Source organism: Rhinolophus sinicus, chromosome X, assembly GCF_036562045.2.
Source record: "Rhinolophus sinicus isolate RSC01 chromosome X, ASM3656204v1, whole genome shotgun sequence".
Taxonomy (NCBI): Eukaryota; Metazoa; Chordata; class Mammalia; order Chiroptera; family Rhinolophidae; genus Rhinolophus; species Rhinolophus sinicus.
Genome location: NC_133768.1, coordinates 36336673 through 36356746, shown reverse-complemented (window position 1 = coordinate 36356746; position 20074 = coordinate 36336673). Strand labels below are relative to the sequence as shown.

Here is a 20074-nt window from a genome sequence, read left to right as displayed (position 1 = left end):
CTTATTCAGGCGCAAATCCAAAGCTTTGTGAATATAAGCAATTACCCAGAAAAATATATTGAGTTAGAGTATCCTCAAAGATGAATGTGAAACAGAAACTCAGGCACAGACAATAGTTTAGTGGTTACCAGAGGGTAAGGGGGGTGGGGGGTGGGAGATGAGGGTAAGGGGGATCAAATATATGGTGATGGAAGGAGAACTGACTCTGGGTGGTGAACACACAATGGGATTTATAGATGATGTAATACAGAATTGTACACCTGAAATCTATGTAATTTTACTAACAAATGTCACCCCAATAAATTTAAAAAATAAATTAAAAAAAAAAAAAGATGAATGTGGTGTTACAATAGACATGATGGAATGGAACACTTATCGGCTTTTATACACTAGATGGCACTGTGGGTGCAGAGGAACACTCTAAATTGGTTCTTTTTTACTTAAAACTTGCAAAAATTATGTAGTTGAGAAAACAACACTATGTTACAAAACGTATAATTTTAGAGGGAAGTATAGAATGCATTCTTAATTAGTTTGCGATTCAATATGTGCCCTCTTTTGGTTAAACTACTCAGATTAGTATGTAGAGTTGTACATACATGTATCCTGTAAGAAGACACTGATCATGTCTCAATTTTCTAATAATCACAGAGTTCTCCCTGCCATCCCTATAATTCTTTCCCTGAAATAAAGGTACCAGTTGCTGACGGGTTTCATGTAACAGTTAGCAGTGATAGGGTCTACTGCAATTCTGCCTAAATCCAAGATTTGAACTTTCCTCTTTATTACCAAAGCTGCTTCTTAGTTGCCACAAAGATAGCAATAGGAGAGGCTCATGAGTCACTTCTCTTCTGGCAGCCTGGCCGCCCCCTTTTGTTGAGCCAGTGAGAAATATCTGATGGCGTTCTCTTTACCAGTATGTCTTCTGTGAGCAGTTTCTGTTAGGATGGAACAGTACTCATTGGGGGATTATGTTTGAGGGGATTTCAAATACAGGATGTTAGGAAGTCTAAGGAAATGTGAAAGTTGAAAATGTTTTCACAGTTAAGAAATATTCTCAAACCCTTGACCTTTTGAACAATCAGTAGAAAAAATAGTCCCTCAATTTTAAGAGTTAGGTTGCCTTGGATGACAAATTGATGCACATTTTCAATTAGAGAGGTGTGCACTAAGTCTGTACTCTTCTACCGTGTTTCCCCGAAAATAAGACCTAGCCGGACCATCAGCTCTAATGCATCTTTTGGAGCAAAAATTAATATAAGACCCGGTCTGATTTTACTATAAGACTGGGTATAATAATATAACATAACATAATATAATATATACTGGTCTTACATAAATTTTTGTTCCAAAAGACGCATTAGAGCTGATGGTCCGGCTAGGTCTTATTTTCGGGGAAACACAGTGTCTATTAGAACTTTGACAATGGAAAAGGAAATCTTTGCTACTCTGGAATTCCTTTCAGTCACAAATAGCAATATCTATGGATACTCAGGCTTGGGGAAGGAGTAGAAATTTAGATTCCTTGGGTTGTATTGTTTTGTTTTGTTTTGTCTTGGGAAAGATTCTGGAGTCTGCTTTGCCATTTTTTGTGGGACAAACAAGTGATTTGAATCTATCCAGTCAGTGTGTTATTTGCTGTGGAGAGCACACTTGCTTCTCAGAGATTGTACAGCCTCACAGATGAGTACCTAAAAGCTCATAGGCTATTACAAGTATGTCTGCAGCTCTCTCTCCATTTCTCCTTCCTCACAGATGATAAGTAAATAAAGAAAACCAACAGTATTTACCATTTAACACTCCTTTTGAGAGAGTAGGCTGTGGCGATTTTAAAAGTTTTATTTGTTTGTTTTGTTTTGGTTTTATTTTCATTTTTTTGCTTCATCACATTTTAGTACAATTGCAGTCTTTTCTTGGGCAGAGCAACCCGAAGCACTGATTGGTGACAAAAAGTTTTGTTTTTGTTTTTTAACTAGATAGTGAAGTACCATGGCCTAAAGTTGAGTTGGAGGAAAGGGAGAGGTCTTCAAAAGTGGCCACAGGAGGAGGGGACAGTGGACAGGGATGATAAAGGCAAAAGAGTCAGGAGTCATTCCTGTTTGGAAAGGAATTTTATTAGTGACTGTTGACTAAAGATAGGAAAGGGCTGAAGTACAGGTTAATATATGGAATGGGTGGCATAAAGTTCTAAGTTTGAATTTTCATATCATTGGAAAAATCAGAGACGAACAAAAAATATTCAGAAATGGGATGTGATGACAAAAGATAAATGTTTACTTATTCGACAGTTTCTTTTGTTTTTTTTGTCTTTTGAACCAATGACGATTATTGAGTGAGTTCTGTGGTTTTTGTAAACATGATTGAAACTTACCCTCATAGGATTTTGCTGTGTTTTGTTTGAAAGAGTTTAAAATAGTCTACAAAGATCTCCATGTTCATCTTGAAAACATAACAAACTTTTCAAAACAGCCATAAGCAGGACAAAAAAATATTGATGTTTCATTTGCTTTTGTTTTGTTCTAGAGAACTTTACCTCTATTTCATACAAGGCTCCACCTCCTCCAAAAGTAGAAAGGAAATTTCCACCTTATACCGGCTTTGGTTCTGAAGAGGATTCTCTCTGCTCTTGTATAGGCCTCCTGCCCAAACCTTGTCCTCATCTGAAGGACATCAGGAAATTCATGGAAAAAGACAGGTGCTTGAGGGAACCATGATTTTGGTCTAATCTTTCCCAGATGTGGTCAAGATTTATAATACAGTCCTCATGACAAAATAAATGACACTCAGCTCATCTAATTTCAAATGTATGGACATGTTGTTACAGCTTTTAAATGAAGTTGTTCAATGTGCAAGTATTAATAGGTTTTTACTTGAAAGGTTACTTTATTTATTTTATTTTTCCCAGTTTAGCCAAGATATAATTGACATATAACATTGTGTAAGTTTAAGGTGTGTAATGTAATGGCTTGATATATATATATATATATATATATATATATATACACACACACACACACACATATACACACACACACACACACACACACACACATACATGCATATATATATACATACACACACATACATAAATGATCACCACACTAAGATTAGTTAACATCCATCACCTCACATAGTTACAGTTTTTCCTTGTGATGAAAACTTTATAAAGATTTACTGTCTTTGCAATTTTTAAATATATTGTACAGTATTGTTAACTATAGCCACCATGTTGTACATTGCATCCTAGAATTTATTTATCTTATACCTGGAAGTTTATACCTTTTGAATACCTTCATCTAATTCCTCCATCCCCCACTCCCTGCCTCTGGCAACCATCGCTCTGATGTCTATTTCTTTAAGTTTGGTTTTTTTAGATTCCACATATAAGTGAGATCATACAGTATTAGTTTCTCTGTCTGACTTATTCATTTAGCATAATGCCCTTAAGTTTCATCCATGTTGTCATAAATGTAAGGATTTCTTTTTTATGGCTGAATAGCATTCCATTGTGTATATATACACCACATTTTCTTTATCCGTTCATCTGTCAGGGGACACTTAGGTTGTTTCCATGTCTTGGCTATTGCAAATAATGCTGCTATGAACATGGGGGTGCAGGTATCCCTTTGTGACAACGATGTCATTTCCTTCAAATATATACCCAGAAGTGGGATTGCTGTATCATATGTTCTATTTTTAAAAAATTTTTTAGGAACCTCCATACTGTTTTCCGTAGTGCCTGCACCAACTTACATTCCCACCAACAGTGCACAGGGTTTCCCTTTACTACACGTCTTTGCCATTGAGTGGTTATTTTAATAATAAGTGTCATCTGGAAGCAACTAAAGTCATAATAGTCAGTGGGATTGCCAAGCAGTCAATATATATGAGTTTGTTTCTGTTGCAATTAATTATGTATATATCTCCTCAAGTTGGTCCCTGGGAAATAGTATAGAGTAGGGGTCAGCAAACTTTTTCTTAAAGGGTCAGATAGTAAATATTTTTGGCTTTGTAGGCCATATGGCCTCTGTCACAGCCACTCAACTCTGCTGTTGTAGTGTGAAAGCAGTCACAGATAGTCCATAAACAAATGTGTGACTATGTTCCAATAAACTTTGTTTATGGACACTGACATTTGAATTTCATATAATTCTTACAATCACAAAATATTCTTTTGATTTTTTTCCAATGATTTAAAAATGGAAAAGCCATTCTTAGCTCACAAACCATACAAAAATAGGTGGCCTGCTGTATTTGGCCCATAGGTTGTAGTTTGCCTACTCCTGGCATTAGAGGCTTCAGTGATTTATAAGTGTTTTTCAGAATGTTATTTGGCCATTAATGTAGTTGTTTTTTTTCAATTACAGTTGACATACAATATTAGTTTCAAGTGTACAATATAGTGATTAGACATTTATACAACTTACGAAGTAGTCATCCCCTCTGATACCGTACATAGCTATTACAATATTATTGACTATATTCCCTATGCTGTACTTTACATCCCTGTGGCTATTTTTATAACTGACAGTTTGTACTTATTTATTTATTTATTGGGGTGACAGTTAGTAAAATTACATAGATTTCAGGTGTACAATTCTGTATTACATCATCTATAAATCCCATTGTGTGTTCACCACCCAGAGTCAGTTCTCCTTCCATCACCATATATTCGATCCCCCTTACCCTCATCTCCCACCCCCCACCCCCCTTACACTCTGGTAACCACTAAACTATTGTCTGTGTCTATGAGTTTTTGTTTCTCATTTGTTTGTCTTGTTCTTTTGTTGTTTTTGGTTTATATACCACATATCAGTGAAATCATGTGGTTCTCTGCTTTTCTGTCTGACTTATTTCGCTTAGCATTACTCTCAAGATCCATCCATGTTGTCACAAATGTTCCTATATCATCTTTTCTTACCGAATAGTATTCCATTGTGTATATATACCACAACTTCTTTATCCATTCATCTATCGAAGGACATTTTGGTTGTTTCCATGTCTTGGCCACCGTAAACAAAGCTGCAGTGAACATTGGAGCACACGTGTCTTTATGTATAAATGTTTTCAGATTTTTTGGGTACATACCCAGGAGAGGGATTGCTGGGTCATATGGTACTTTATTCGTAATTTTTTGAGGAACCTCCACACTGCCTTCCATAATGGCTACACCAGTCTGCATGTCCACCAACAGTGTATGAGGGTTCCTTTTTCTCCACAGCCGCTCCAACACTTGTTACTATTTGTCTTGTTGATGATAGCCATTCTGACTGGGGTGAGGTGATATCTCATTGTGGTTTTGATTTGCAATTCTCTGATGATTAGTGATGTTGAACATTTTTTCATATGTCTATTTGCCATTTGTGTGTCCTCTTTGGAGAAATGTCTCTTCAGGTCCTCTGCCCATTTCTCAATTGGGTTGTTTTTTGTTGTTGTTGTTGAGTTGCATGAGTTCCTTCTACATTTTGGATATTAGCCCCTTATCGGAGGCACTGTTTGCAAAAATCTTCTCCCATTCAGTTGGTTCCCTCTTTATTTTGTCAATGCTTTCTTTTGCGGTGCAGAAGCTTTTAAGTTTCATATAGTCCCATTCGTTTACTTTAGCTTTTACTTTCATTGCCTTTGGAGTCAAATTCATAAAATGCTCTTTGAACCCAAGGTCCATAAGTTTAGTACCTATGTTTTCTTCTATGCAGTTTATTGTTTCAGGTCTTATGCTTAAGTCTGATCCATTTTGAATTAATTTTGGTACATGGTGACAGATAGCAGTCCAGTTTCACTCTTTTGCACGTGGCTATCCAATTCTCCCAGCACCATTTCTTGAAGCGGCTGTCTTTCCTCCATTGTATGTTTTTGCCTTCTTTCTCAAAAATTATCTGTCCATATTTATGTGGTTTTATTTCTGGGTTCTCAATTCTGTTCCATTGGTCTATGTGTCTGTTTTCTGCCAATAACACACTGTTTTGATTACTGTAGCCCTGTAGTACAAGCTAAAGTCAGGGAGTGTGGTACCTCCAGTATTGTTCTTTTTTCTTAAGATTGCTTTGGCTATTCGTGGTCTTTTGTGGTTCCAAACAAATCTGATGATTTTTTGTTCTATTTCTTTAAAAACTGCCATTGGGATTTTGATGGGGATTGCATTAAATCTGTCATTGCTTTGGGTAATATGGCCATTTTAACTACGTTGATTCTTCCAATCCATGAGCATGGAATATCTTTCCATTTCTTTGTGTCTTCTTCAATTTCTTTCAAAAATGTCTTATAGTTTTCAGCATATAGGTCTTTCACATCCTTGGTTAAGTTTATTCCTAGGTATTTTATTCTTTTTGCTGCAATTGCAAAAGGAATTGTTTTTTGTATTTCTTTTTCTGAGATTTCATTGTTAGTATATAGGAATGCAATGGACTTTTGTACGTTGATTTTGTAGCTAGCAACTTTACTGTATTCGTTGATTGTTTCTAATAGCTTTTTGGTGGAGTCTTTAGGGTTTTCTATATATAGCATCATGTCATCTGCAAAGAGTGATAATTTAACTTCTTCATTCCCAATTTGGATGCCTTTTATTTCTTTCTCTTGCCTGATTGCTCTGGCAAGGACTTCCAACACTATGTTGAAAAGCAGAGGTGATAGGGGACAGCCCTGTCGTGTTCCTGAACATAGAGCAAAGGGCTTCAGTTTTTCACCATTAATTATGAGATTAGCTGAGGGCTTGTCATATATGGCCTTTATTATGTTAAGGTATTTTCCTTCTATACCTATTTTATTAAGTGTTTTAATCATAAATGGATGTTGTATCTTGTCAAATGCTTTTCTGCATCAATTGATATAATCATATGATTTTTGTCCTTTATTTTGTTTATGTGATGTATCACATTGATGGATTTGCGGATGTTGAACCATCCTTGTGCCCCGGGGATGAACCCCACTTGGTCATGATGAATAATCTTTTTAATGCATTGTTGTATTCGATTTGCTAGAATTTTGTTTAGGATTTTTGCATCTGTGTTCATGAGAGATATTTGTGTGTAGTTTTCTTGTCTCGTGTTGTTTTTGCCAGGTTTTGGTATCAGGTAATATTGGCCACATAAAATGAGTTAGGGAGTACTGTCTCTTTTTCCATTTTTTGGAAGAGTTTGAGGAGGATTGGTATTACATCCTCTTTGAAGGTTTGGTAGAATTCACTAGTGAAGCCATCGGGACCCGGACTTTTGCTTTTGGGAAGTTTTTGGATGACTGATTCAATTTCGTTACTGGTGATCGGTCTGTTTAGATTTTCCAGTTCTACATGGTTCAGCCTTGGAAGGCTATATGTTTCCAGGAAATTGTCCATTTCTTCTAGGTTATTGAATTTGGTGGCATATAGTCTTCAGAGTATTCCTGGATGATCCCTTGTATTTCTGTGGTGTCCGTGCTAACTTCCCTTTTTTCATTTCTGATTTTGTTAATTAGTGTCTTCTCTCTTTTTATCTTAGTGAGTCTAGCCAAGGGTTTGTCAATTTTGTTAATCTTTTCAAAGAACCAGCTCTTTGTCACATTAATTTTTCTATTGTCTTTTTGTTCTCTATTTCATTTAGTTCTGCTCTGATTTTTGTTATTTCCTTTCTTCTGCTGACCTTGGGTTTCACTTGTTCTTCTTTTTCTAGTTCTTTAAGGTGTAACATGAGGTTATTTATTTGGGATTTTTCTTGTTTCTTGAGATAGGCCTGTAATGATATAAATTTCCCTCTTAAAACTGCTTTCGCTGCATCCCAAAAATTTTGGTAGGATGTATTTTCATTGTCATTTGTTTCTATGTATCTTTTGATCTCTCCTCTAATTTCTTCTTTGACCTGGTCATTCTTTAAAAGTATCTTGTTTAATCTCTATGTATTTGTGGTTTTTTCCTACTTTCTTTTTGCATTTGATACTCAATTTCAAAGCCTTGTGATCAGAGAATATGATTGGTATGATTTCAATCTTCTTAAGTTTGCTGAGGCTTCTTTTATGTCCCAATATATGGTCTATCCTTGAGAATGTTCCATGTACACTGGAAAAAATTGTATAGTCTGATGTTTTAGGATGAAGTGCTCTATAAATGTCAATTATGTCCATTTCATCTAATGTGTCATTTAGGGCTGCTATTTCGTTATTTATTTTCTGTTTGGATGATCTATCCATAGCTGTCAATGATGTATTTAAGTCCCCTAGTATAATTGTGTTTTGGTCAATTTCTCCCTTTAGTTCTGTTAGTAGTTGCTTGGTATATTTCTGTGCTCCCTGATTGGGGGCATAAATATTGATGACTGTTATGTCTTCTTGTTGTATAGTCCCCTTTACCATTATGAAATGTCCATCTTTGTCTCTTGTTACCTTTTTCACCCTGAAGTCTGTTTCATCTGATATCATTATGGCTACACCTGATTTTCTCTGGGTACCATTTGCTTGGAGTGTCAATTTCCACCCTTTCACTTTGAGTCTATGCTTGTCCTTGTAGCTGAGATGTGTCTCTTGGAGACAGCATATGGTTGGGTTTAGTTTTTTGATCCAATCTGCTACTCTGTGCCTTTTATTGGTGAGTTCAGTCCATTTACATTTAGGGTGATTATTGATATGTGAGGATTTCCTGTCATTCTATCTTTAGTTTTCTGGTAAGGCTGTGTCTCCATTGTTTCTTTGCCATTTTTTGTTGTCTATTATTTCTGTGTGGTGGTATTCTATGATGTTTCCCTCTGTTTCTTCTTTTATTACAGTATATATTTCAGTTCTGGATTTTTTTTTTTGAGTGGTTACCCTTAAGTTTATGTAAAAGAAAGTTTGATATTTAGAGTATTCCATTTTCTTCAGCACGCTTACTTTCTCCATTCCCATATTCCGGTTCAGGCCTTTACTCTCCCCTTTTTTATATTTTGGTTGCCACAAATTGTCCCTGTTGATGGTGGTCGAATAGCCTCCTTTAGTATTTCTTGTATTGCAGGTCGTGTATTAGAAAATTCCCTCAGCTTCTGTATGTCTGGAAAGGTCTTTATTCCTCCTTCATATCTAAAGGATATCTTTGCTGGATATATTATTCTTGGCTCATAATTTCTCTCTTTCAATAGTTTGAATATTTGGTTCCACTCCCTCCTGGCTTGTAGAGTTTCTGCTGAAAAATCTGATGATAATCTAATGGGCTTTCCTTTGTAGGTTACCGTCTTCTTTTCCCTGGCTGCCTTGAGGATTCTTTCTTTGTCTTTGATTTTAGACAGCTTCAATACAATGTGCCTTGGAGAAGGCCTGTTGGGATTGAGGTAATTAGGTGTTCTATTTGCTTCTTGGATTCGAGGATCCAGTTCTCTCCACAAGTTTGGGAAATTCTCATCGACAATTTGTTTGAATATATTCTCTGTTTCCCTCTCTCTTTCTTCTCCTTCTGGTATGCCCATTATTCTTATATTGCTCTTTCTGATGGAGTCAGAAAGTTCTTGTAGAGTTCTTTCATTTCTTTTAAGTCTCAAGTCTCTTTCTTCGTCCATCTGTATAATTTCCAGGTTTCTACCTTCCATGTCACTGATGCTTTCCTCCATGTGGTCCACTCTACTACCTAAGCTGGCCATTTTGTTCTTCATTTCTTTTATTGAGTTCTTAATCTCCAGAAATTCTATTTGGTTCCATTTTAAGATTTCAATCTATTTGGTAAAATGTTCATGTTGTTCTTTGACTGTGTTTCTGACTTCATTAAACTCCCTTTCTGTGTTTTGTTGCATCTAGTTGAGTTTTTCAGGACTGCAATCTTGAATTCTCTGTCATTTAAGTCACATATTTCCGTGTCTTTAAGTTCCTTTTCTGGAGACTTTGCACTTTCTTTCTGAGCTGTCTTGTTGCCTTTTTTATTGATGGCAATTACTGATTTATTATTTCTCCTCTTAGACATTTGCAGGAGTGGCTTCTGCAACAGTTTGATAGGAAGAGGTCTGTCTTTTGTTTTCCAGTACTTTTTGGTGGAATGTGTTATTTTCTCTAAGACTGCAGTCTTTCTTTCTCTCTCACACAGTAGTGCTGTGTTTTCTCTGCACTATTCCAGCTTCTCACACAGTGGGGTGATTCCCTGGGAGACGGGCTTTTCCTCTGTTAATAGTTCGCCTGGGTCACAGGGCGCAGTGTCCGTGTGGGTATGCGGAGAGCTTTTTAAGTTCCAAAGTTCTTCCTGCACCAGATTCAGAGCCCGTATGTTTCAGCAGTTCTGTTTACTCCTGCAGGGATCCGCCCAGATAGGTGGAGCCAGGGGTGGGGTGAATTGTGAGAGGTGGCCCAGAGCAATGGCAGGGACCACCACCGCAGCTGGTCCTTCTTCCACAGATCTCTCCCCTTTGCTGGAACTAGTTGGGCTGTGAATTTGTGTCTGCAGTCCACTGTTCTCAGAACAGCAAATATTCTGTTGTTTTGATCTGACACTGCTACTGTTCTGCTTCTAGCACCAGGCAGGTGGGGGCAGGGCGAGGTCTGGGAGGGTAAGGAGGGGGCGGCTAGTTTCAGTGCCTAAGGCTTCCATTCTCTGTGGCAGTGAGGGCTTAAACCCGTTTTCAGCCTTCTTCCCTCAGTTTTTCCTCAGAGGTCTCTGCCTTGAGCGTTGGGTTCAGCCGTGTTATATGCTGTCCCCTCAGCCCTGTGGGCCATACATGTAGCCCTAGCTGTCCGAGTTCTTCCCTCTCCTGCAGTTGTGGTAGTTCCGGGATGCAGCGAGCTCGGAGCACTGAGCTAGGTCTGCGTCCTGCGCCCGCGCAGCTCTGTCTCTGCAGTTCTCCCTTCCCTCCTTCCCCGCTCTCGGGGTTCATCCAACTGTAGGTGAATTCAGTAGTGGGCCTCTTCGTCTTGCCTGTCTGCTGTGCAGGGAGTCCTTTGTGGAGTTATAGTTGTTTGGTTAGTTGTAAATTCCAGGGGAGATTTACAGAGGCTCACCTCTCGCCGCCAGTTTGGTGATGTCCTCCAATTTGTACTTCTGAATCCCTTTCCCTTTTTCACCTATCCCACCTACCCCCCTGCTAGCTGGCGACCATCAAAATATTCTCTGTGTCTGTGAGTTTGTTTCTGTGCAATTACTGTGGTTTTAATTTGAGAAGTTTAGTTGGGTTCAGTAACCATATATTGCTCACATGGCTGAATGTAATTTCAAAAGATGGACTTTCAAAAGTATTCCTAATATACCAGGGTGCCAAAGAAATGTATACACATTTTAAGAGATGTTACCTTAAAATGTGTATATGATTTTTGCACCCTTTATATAGGAGGAAATATCTGCCACTGAGTCAGGTATACAATGTGGTCACTGTCCATGGCCACTTTTTGCTTTTGCAAGGTGAGCAGGCCCTAGGGAAAGAAGTCGGGCCGGGGGCGGGGCGGTAAGTGGTGGGAAAATGTTACAGATGCTTCAGTAGGATGTGGGCTAAACCATTGAAGTCCTGTGTGAGGGAAATAAAGGGTCAGGAGAACCAATGGAGAAATGTGATAAAGGGAACATGTAGTCAAACCAGGAGAAGGAGAAGAAAAAGACGGCATTTTGAATTGGATAAAATTTAGTGGGTCAGATGCTGTTGTAGAACATTTTGAAGTAGAGAGAACCATAGTTTTGCTATAACTGTGAAAATGGTCAAAATACAAAGGTTGCCTGGAATGTCTAAAAGGCTGCCTTTGCCGTGACATGATGTCCTTTGTCTTTCAAGAAATAATTCTTTATTTTTAAGGACTTCAGAGTTTTAGATTTTCAGTTTTAGAATCAATGCTACTGAAAATGTGGCACCCACGTTTGTTAGAAATGCTAATTCTTGTGCCGCACCCCAGACCTACTGATGCAGAAACCCTGGGGGTGGGGCCGGTACTCTGTTTCACCATACCTCCATGGTTTCTATTGTGCACCATGGTTTGAGAACCACTGATTTTAATCATCTAAGAGGGACACCAACTCATAGTCCATCATCCTCTCTTGTGATAGCAGTGTTTACAGGGAGGTTCCAGGGCAGAATTTTTTTTTTTATGAGTTTGTTTATTTTGTTCTTTAGGTTCCACATAGGAATGAAATCACACTGCATCTGTCTTTGTCTGACATGCTCCACTCTCCTCATGCTTTTTTATAATTCTGCTCTGTCACACCTTTCTACCTCCAGGCGATCACTGGTTTGCTTTCTGTCACTAGAGTTTGCATTTGTTAGAAATTTTTATCTGGCTTCTTTTAAATAGTAAGTACTATTATTTTGAAAATTTTCCAAGTTATTGCATGTATCAGTTGTTCATTCTTCATTGTTGAGCAATAACCCATTATATGAATATAGCATAATTTGTTTATCCATCTGTTTGTTGATGGACATTTGGATTGTTTCCAGTTCTTTTTTCTTTTATTTTTTTAAATTAGTTTCAGGTGCACAAGACAAAGTAATACTTAGACGTTTATCATTTATATCCCTCACACTGTGTGGACCCCCTCCGCCATCCACTATCCCTCTGACATCGCACAGAGCCATTACATTTCCACTGTCTTTATTCCTAATGCTGTACTCCACTTCTTGTAAGTATATACATACACACACACACACACACACACACACACACACACACACACACACACACACATATATATATATATACATACACAAACTTGTAGTTGACATTCATTATTGTTCAGCTTTAGGTGTCCAGGCATCTACATCTTCTCTGAGGTGGTCTCCCTAACGAGACAAGTGTCCATCGGATACCCTACAAAATCTTTACAACATTATTGATTACATTCCCCAAATTATTTCTCAAAACCCCGTGGCCATCTTGTGGTTACTGACTGTTTTCTAATCCCCTCACCTTGTCCCTTATCCTCATCCCCCCCCATCTAGCAACCCTCAGTTTTTCCTCTATGTCTCCAAAACTGTTTCTGATTAGTTCATTCACTTATTCTTTTCTTTAGATTCCACATATAAGTGAGATCATATGATATTTGTGTTTCTCTGTCGGACTTATTTCACTTAACATAATGTTCTCTAGGTCCATCCATGTTGTTGCAAATGGTAAGATTTCTTTCTTCTTTACGACTGCATAATACTCCATTGTATAAATGTACCACAGTTTCTTAATCTAGTCATCTACCGATGGGCATTTCAGTTGTTTCCATGTCTTGGCTATTGTGTATAGTGCCAGGGCAGAATTTCTGATGGATACTTTTCACTAACTGCTGTTTTTAAGGGCAGGAACCTGAAAGAGGCGGGCAGAAAGAATGTTCCTATTGTAAAAGGAGAGGGAATTTTTCTTATAAGTAAACAAAATGAAACATGATCCAGGGTGTTGCTTCTAGAACCTGGGGAAAGCAGTTCCTTTTGGGTAGTTACCTTAGTCTGTCTTTCTGTCTATACCACGTCAACTTGCCCACAGAGCTGAGTGTAGACAGCATTCCATGTTCTTGTCATGCTGTTGTCTCTGAAGGATGGTGGTACAGGCACAGATGTCTCTAATTTTGTTTCTTTCTGTCCACTCCTCATTCTGTGTCAGGAATCCACTTACCTCAAGCTTCCACACAGTGACCTTGATTCCATAGTAACTAGTACGTTCAGCTGGCAACTTATACATGAGTTTGAATAATCCAAGGTTTTAAAACTGTGAGAACCTAAGGAAGATGATCTCACAAAGCATGCAAAGAACAACTTCTTAATGCAAATAAATAAACTGTGAATTGATATGTGCAATTGTACATGACATATATTGGTAATATGTATTTCTATTAAAAATGTACTGGGTGCTAGTTGTTGTATGAGGTTAATAGTGATCTATTATGAGTCGTTGGAGGAAATAGTTTCAAATTAAAGCATGTGAGGGAATGAAGACCTTTATTGTCTGGGTAAAAATTCACTGTGGTGGCCTGCTGGGCAGATTGTCTAATCTGACTTGGGAGAATCAGAATAATGTCTTTCTTGCTGCATCAGGCTGAATTAGTTATTTTGTTCTCTGTGTGCCCACAATGCTCTTCTGATCACACCTCTAATAATAACAGTATTACTAATAATAAAAAGCAATTTATGGTTATTATGTGCTAACTACTTTACAGTACTTGATCTCATTAAATCCTCAAAGCAACTTCATAAAGTAGATAATATTATTGTACCCATTCTTCACACGAGGAAACTGAAGCTCAGAGACACTATACAACTTTCCCAAGCTCACATAGCTGATATTTAGTTGAACTAGAATTTGAATCCAGGGAAGTCTGACTTCTGGAGTTCACTTTTCTTGCCACAGAACCTGTATGTATCACAGTGTATGGCAATTACTTGTGTATGTCATTGTGATCTCCCTCCTTGAGAAAAGGGACTAGTTTCATTGCTTCCCTCAGAGTAGAATAGTGCTTGCTACATACTTGGGGCTCAATAAATATTTGTCCAGTAAGCGAAGGAAGGAATAAATAAGTGAGTACATAGAATAAACATTCACCCTTCTAGTCTTAATGATAGATAGAAGAGACAGGTGGACTTCCTACTAGGAAGACTATTATTCCAGACTTGTGCTATTCATAACCATATAACATCCAAAATTCTTAGTTTAGTCCTAATCTCTGACTTGTTTCAGATATTGTCTATGTGCTGACTCCATCAGTCATTTTTTTCCTCTTTAAAAAATTTTCCCCACAATAAAAATAAGCCTTCCCATCTCTCCCAACCATAAGACTATAGCTTTATCCGTTTTTGAGGGTTTTGGTAGGTATGTAGCCCTCGGTGAGTCATTCATTTTCTTTGTTAACATATGTTTACTGCGTACTGCTATGTGTCAAATACTGATCTAAGGGCTTGAGACACATCAGTGAACAAAACAGACACAAATCCCTACCCTCAGAGAACTTACATTCTAACTGGGGAGGCAGAAAATAAACAATAAAAATAATACATAAGTACATTCTGTAATATATGGAAGGTATTAAGTACCATGGAAAAAAATAAAGAAGGTAGTAAGTTGCTATGAAAAGAATAAAGAGGAACTGAGAATGTGGGGTTGAGAGGCACCCGCTGTTTCAATTTTTAGTAGTGTGGTCTGGATGGATCTTACTGAGGAGAGGTAACATGTTTAGGCAGAAGGACAGTTGGTGTAAAGGGCCTGAGCAAGGAGCAGGCTTGGGGTGTGCAAGGAACAGCTAGGAGGCTGACACCATTAGAACAGATGAATAAAGGGCAGAGTAGAGCGACTAAGAGAGGTAATGGGGGGATCAGGTAACATAGGGCCTTGTAGACCATTATTAGGATTCTTTTGACTTTGAATGATAAGGGGAGCCATTAAGAGATCTGAACAGAGGAGTGACTTGATCTGATTTACATATTAAAAGAATGACTCCAGATGCCTTGTTCTGAGTAGACTGTAGAAGGGCAATGGTGGAAGTAAAGACCAGGCCAGAGGTTACTACAGTAGTCCAACAGAAAAGGTATGATGACTTAGATCTGGGTGGGTGCCATGAAAGTGATGAGAAATAGATTCTGGAAATATTTTGAAGGACAAACCGATAGGATTTTCTGACAGATGGGGTATGAAGTGTGAAAAAAGAGAGGAGTAAAGGATGAATCTCAAGGTTTTGGCCTGGGCAACTAGAAAGATGGAGTTGCCATCTACTGAGATGGGAAAGACTGTGTGTAGGTAGAGTAGGTTTGGGGCAAGAGCAGAAGTTCAGTTTTGGAACAAGTTAAGTTTGAGATGTCTGTTAGATAGCAACTGGAGATATTGAGTAGTCAGTTGGATGTATGACTTTGGAGTTTGGGAGAGAGGTCTACACTAGAGATAGAAATTTGGAAGTCATCAATGTGTAGATGGTATTTAAAGCTTTGAGACTAGAAGAGATCACCAAGGGAGTGAATATACACAAAGAAGTGGATACCAAGTTATTTCTTGTTATCCCCGGGACACCCCAAATTAAGAGATTGAGGAAAAGAGGAGGAACCAGCAAAACAGACTGAAAATTAGCAAACGAGGTAGGAGCAAAACCAAGAGAATGCATGATTCTGGAATCCAAGTGAAGCAAGAGTGTCACAGAAGAAGGAATGATCATTTGTACCAATTGCTGCTGCTTGGTCAAGTTAGACACAAAAATGAACCACTGACATTGACATTGTGGGGATCATTGTGGACCTTGACAAGAGCAGTTTAGGTAGAGCAAACCTGATGGAAGTGGATTTAAGAGAGAATGGGAGAAGAATTCAAGACAGTGATTATGGATAACTCTGGGCTGTGTGTAGAAAAAGTTAAGACATAGCTGCTGGACCTAGGAATTTATCACTTGTTTTCAGACAGTGGGAATGAACACATTAAAAAAACACCCAGCCAAGAATACAAGTCTATACAGTACTAAATAGGGTGCCACAAATTATGGTCTGTGCAGGAGGTATGAGTTGGTGGTCAGCTGGGAGGGCAGCCATGGTCAAGGAGAGCTCTACTGATTGGGCCCAAATGGGTGGACAGGGCCCAAATGGGTGGACAGGACCCTGAGCAGGCACAGGAAAGGATGAAGGTGTGCCCTGGCGGTGGGGATGATACCAAGTGAAAGGCCTGCAAACAAATGAGCACAAAATGGAACAGTAAATGAAGTGGCTTGTGTGACTTGAGTAGAAGAGTAAGTTATAGGAAGTCATGCCAAATAGCTGTATGTATGTGTGTATTTGAACCTTGATTTCTCAATGGCCTGGAAAGCCAGATTGAACAGAATAGGTGGTATAATAGGAAGCAGGGAAAATGCCAAAGTTTTTAGAGTCCTGGGAGTATTGTGATAAAGAATATTTAGAGAAGTTTGATAAATTAGCTTAATAGTCAAGGAAATATCTGAAGATACTTGCAGTGTTTTTCAGAGTTTGCGCTGGGGACCACTTCATTAGAATCTCTTGGGGAGCTTTATTGAAAATGCAGGTTTCAGGAGATGTAAGCTAACTAGTGAATCCATATCTCTGGGGGTGGGACTCTGTATTCTGTATATTTAACAAACTCCCCAGGTGACTTTTATACACGATAAAGTTTCTGAACTGCTGGTCTGAAGATTTTGTTTGAACAGATTATGTTCCTGATTGATGAGCTCTCCACAACACTAGAATTAGGTGAAAAATGGCATATTAAACATGAGAAATCCACACTTAACATACACACTTATAAATTTATGTAAGTTCTAAGAAGCTAAATTTACAGGAGCATTCATTTGCCCTGACATTTGACCTCATTCAGTTGTTTCAGTGATATTTCAGGCATCTGTAAAAGTTATGGCTCTTTCATGAGAGAGGGTTACCAAATCTTTTTGTTACTTGTAAATCCAATTATGTACCAGAGAAGATGCCTGACAAGGTATAGCTGCAACCCTGCACCGTATGAGGTCTGTCTAAAGCCTGGGGAAATAGGAACTCAGAAAACAGCCATGGAGATCTGGTTATTCTGCCCACACTGCCCTGGGGCTACCCTTATAAATTGCTACTTTTCATCTCACATGAGGCCTCAGACTGGGAATCTTGGTGCCATGTTTTTTCAGTCCTGCTCCCTTGGACAATCTGAGAAAGGGGCAGAAAAAAACACTTTTGTCTTGTTGATGATCGACATTCTGACTGGGGTGAGGTGATATCTCATTGTGGTTTTGATTTGCATTTCTCTGATGATTAGTGATGTTGAGCATTTTTTCATATGTCTATTTGCCATTTGTATGTCCTCTTTTTACTAACAATTGTCACCCCAATAAATTTAATAAAATAAAAAAAAAACACTTTATACCTCTGGAAATCAGAAATGTTCTTTGTTTTTGCTTTTCTGTTTTTTTAATTAAATCACTGTGACCACAAGGAAAGACTGAATTTTAACAAAGGAGAATTTGAAAGCAAGAACCTTACTTCTTAGAGTTGTGACAGGGAAGTGACGAAGTACATGGTTTATTTTACTCTATGCCACCTTGGGGTACTGATTTTGATTATCAAAGACCTCTGCAAGTGTTTAGGATTTGTTATGTAGCTCACATTTCACCAGCTGATATCCACCAACATGCTTCTGCTGACAGACCATAAATTAATTTCTTCAATGATGAGGTCATCAGCTTTGGGAACTTTTGATTCTAGACTTGATCCCATCTTCAGTCTACTAGATTATTCTATTCATGCATAGAATTCTAAATGCAAATTTCAATCTATATGGATCTTATAACAACTTTCTACAAACATTTATTGAGTACTTAAAAGGTAAAAAATGTTATATTAGATAATGGTTAGTAAGATGCAGTCTTAGCCCTCGGAAAACAGACTTAAAATGGCTACTTAGAATTTGGATGATAAGTGAAATAATATTTAATATAGTATTTGAAAGGGAAAAGCTGATTATTTCCTTGAAGTGAGTTGGAGGATACTGGAGAACTGGCGGAATGCCTCAGGAAAGAGAGGACGTGGGGCTAGAAGAAAAGAAATGGGCATGAGAAAGTGGAAGGTGGCTCTAGGTACCCGTGGAACACACCTGCTGGCATGCTTATGCTTGGGCAATGAGGGCTAGGTGCTATTCTTTTTGCTGACGTGATTGTTGTGATTGTTGATTAGCTTTGTGAGTAAGGGACAACCATTTAATGAAGCTGGTTTGAGTAGTGTGTTTATGACATTTAGTTTGCATATATTTTCCCAATGTGTTACCCTGGACAGCTAAAGAATAAGTGATATTTTAATACATCAAGAAAATTCATCTGCATATAGATATAAAGCCTTAGTAAGAAGATAGTTGAGCTTTTTCAACTTCAGAGAGTTTATCCTACTATCTTAAAAGCATAGCACACCTGGGGGATGGGGAGATGCATGAAATGGGTGAAGGAGGTTAAGAGGTACAAACTTCCAGTTTCAATCTATGTGGTTATAAGTAAGTTATAAGTAAGTTATAAGTAAGTCATGGTGATGTACAGCATGGTGACTATAGTAAACAATACTGTATTGCATATTTGAAAGTCGCTAAGAGTAGATCTTAAAAGTTCTCATCACAAGAAAACAATTTTGTTACTATGGTGACAGATGTTAACGAGACTTATTGTAGTGATAATTGCACAATATACGAGTATACAAATATCGAATCATTATCTTGTACATCTAAAGCTAATATAATGTTATATGTCAGTTATAACGAAATTAAAAATAAATCCATAGCACACCTTTTGCAGGTTTTATTTTATATACACAATGTGTAGAAGATTACTTGTATAATGCTGTAACCCTCATTTCTCTTCCATCTAGCTATGGCATCGAAAGCAATGCACTCCGGTTCTTAGCAAAACTAATCACAAACCAATATGCCAACATGGGCAGGCTGTTTATTATTTCATATTTTCTCAGCGATGACACAATTTCAGTGTTTGAACCCACAGAGAAGAATTCGGGTAAGAGACATACCTCTCATAGCAATTTCCTCAGAACAATTAACTGTCTCTTCATTTTGAAAATTAGTATGATCTGATTTTATAGCCTAGATGACCTAAGATAGTGGCTTTCACTTTTTTAACTACTAAAGTTTAGCTTACAAAGGTGTCTAAATGGGAACCCAGATATAAAATGCAAAAAGTGGGACAGTTTTGGTTGGCTCAGGTCTGGGAGACTTGGGATGCCTCCTTTTGGACATTATCCCTCCTTCCTCTGTGGCCTCAGAGGCACCTCTGAGGAATCCAAGGGCTTCAAAATCATGGGCTGGCTATTGCCAGTTGCACTCATAGCCAACAAGACAAGAAGGAATCTGTATTCTTGATAGTACTGCTTATAAAATTTTTGCTTAACTAAATGACAAGAACCCCAGATTAACAAATTTAATCTTCAGAGTCCATCTTCCCTTGGCTCTTCTGTCTGTTGACGCTGTTGCCAAGTTTCCAGCACCCAGGCCCATGGAGTGCCCTGGACAGTGTGCCGACACCATGGCCCTTGCTGAGGAGAGCCATTGATTTTGACTTACCAGATTATGGAACTGCTGGGCTGTGTTCTTTGTCCCAACATGTTTAAAACTTGTCTGTGCTGAAGACACTTATTTGGGAAGAATAATCAGTGGTGTTCTGGTTAATTGGCTCTCTGAAAAAAATTTTAAAGGCCCTAATTTGTACCATTTGCCAATTTCTGTGGTGTAAATACCC

General features: G+C 38.2%; 1 protein-coding gene across 1 annotated transcript in view; it reads left to right on the top strand.

Annotated features, from left to right (window-relative positions):
- The window catches only part of EFHC2 (EF-hand domain containing 2), a 269975-nt gene that overhangs the window by 122456 nt on the left and 127445 nt on the right, over positions 1-20074 (top strand). Inside the window, 2 exon segments of the mRNA XM_074323645.1 lie at positions 2524-2695; positions 19194-19336. Of these exon segments, the coding sequence (XP_074179746.1) occupies positions 2524-2695; positions 19194-19336 (315 nt within the window).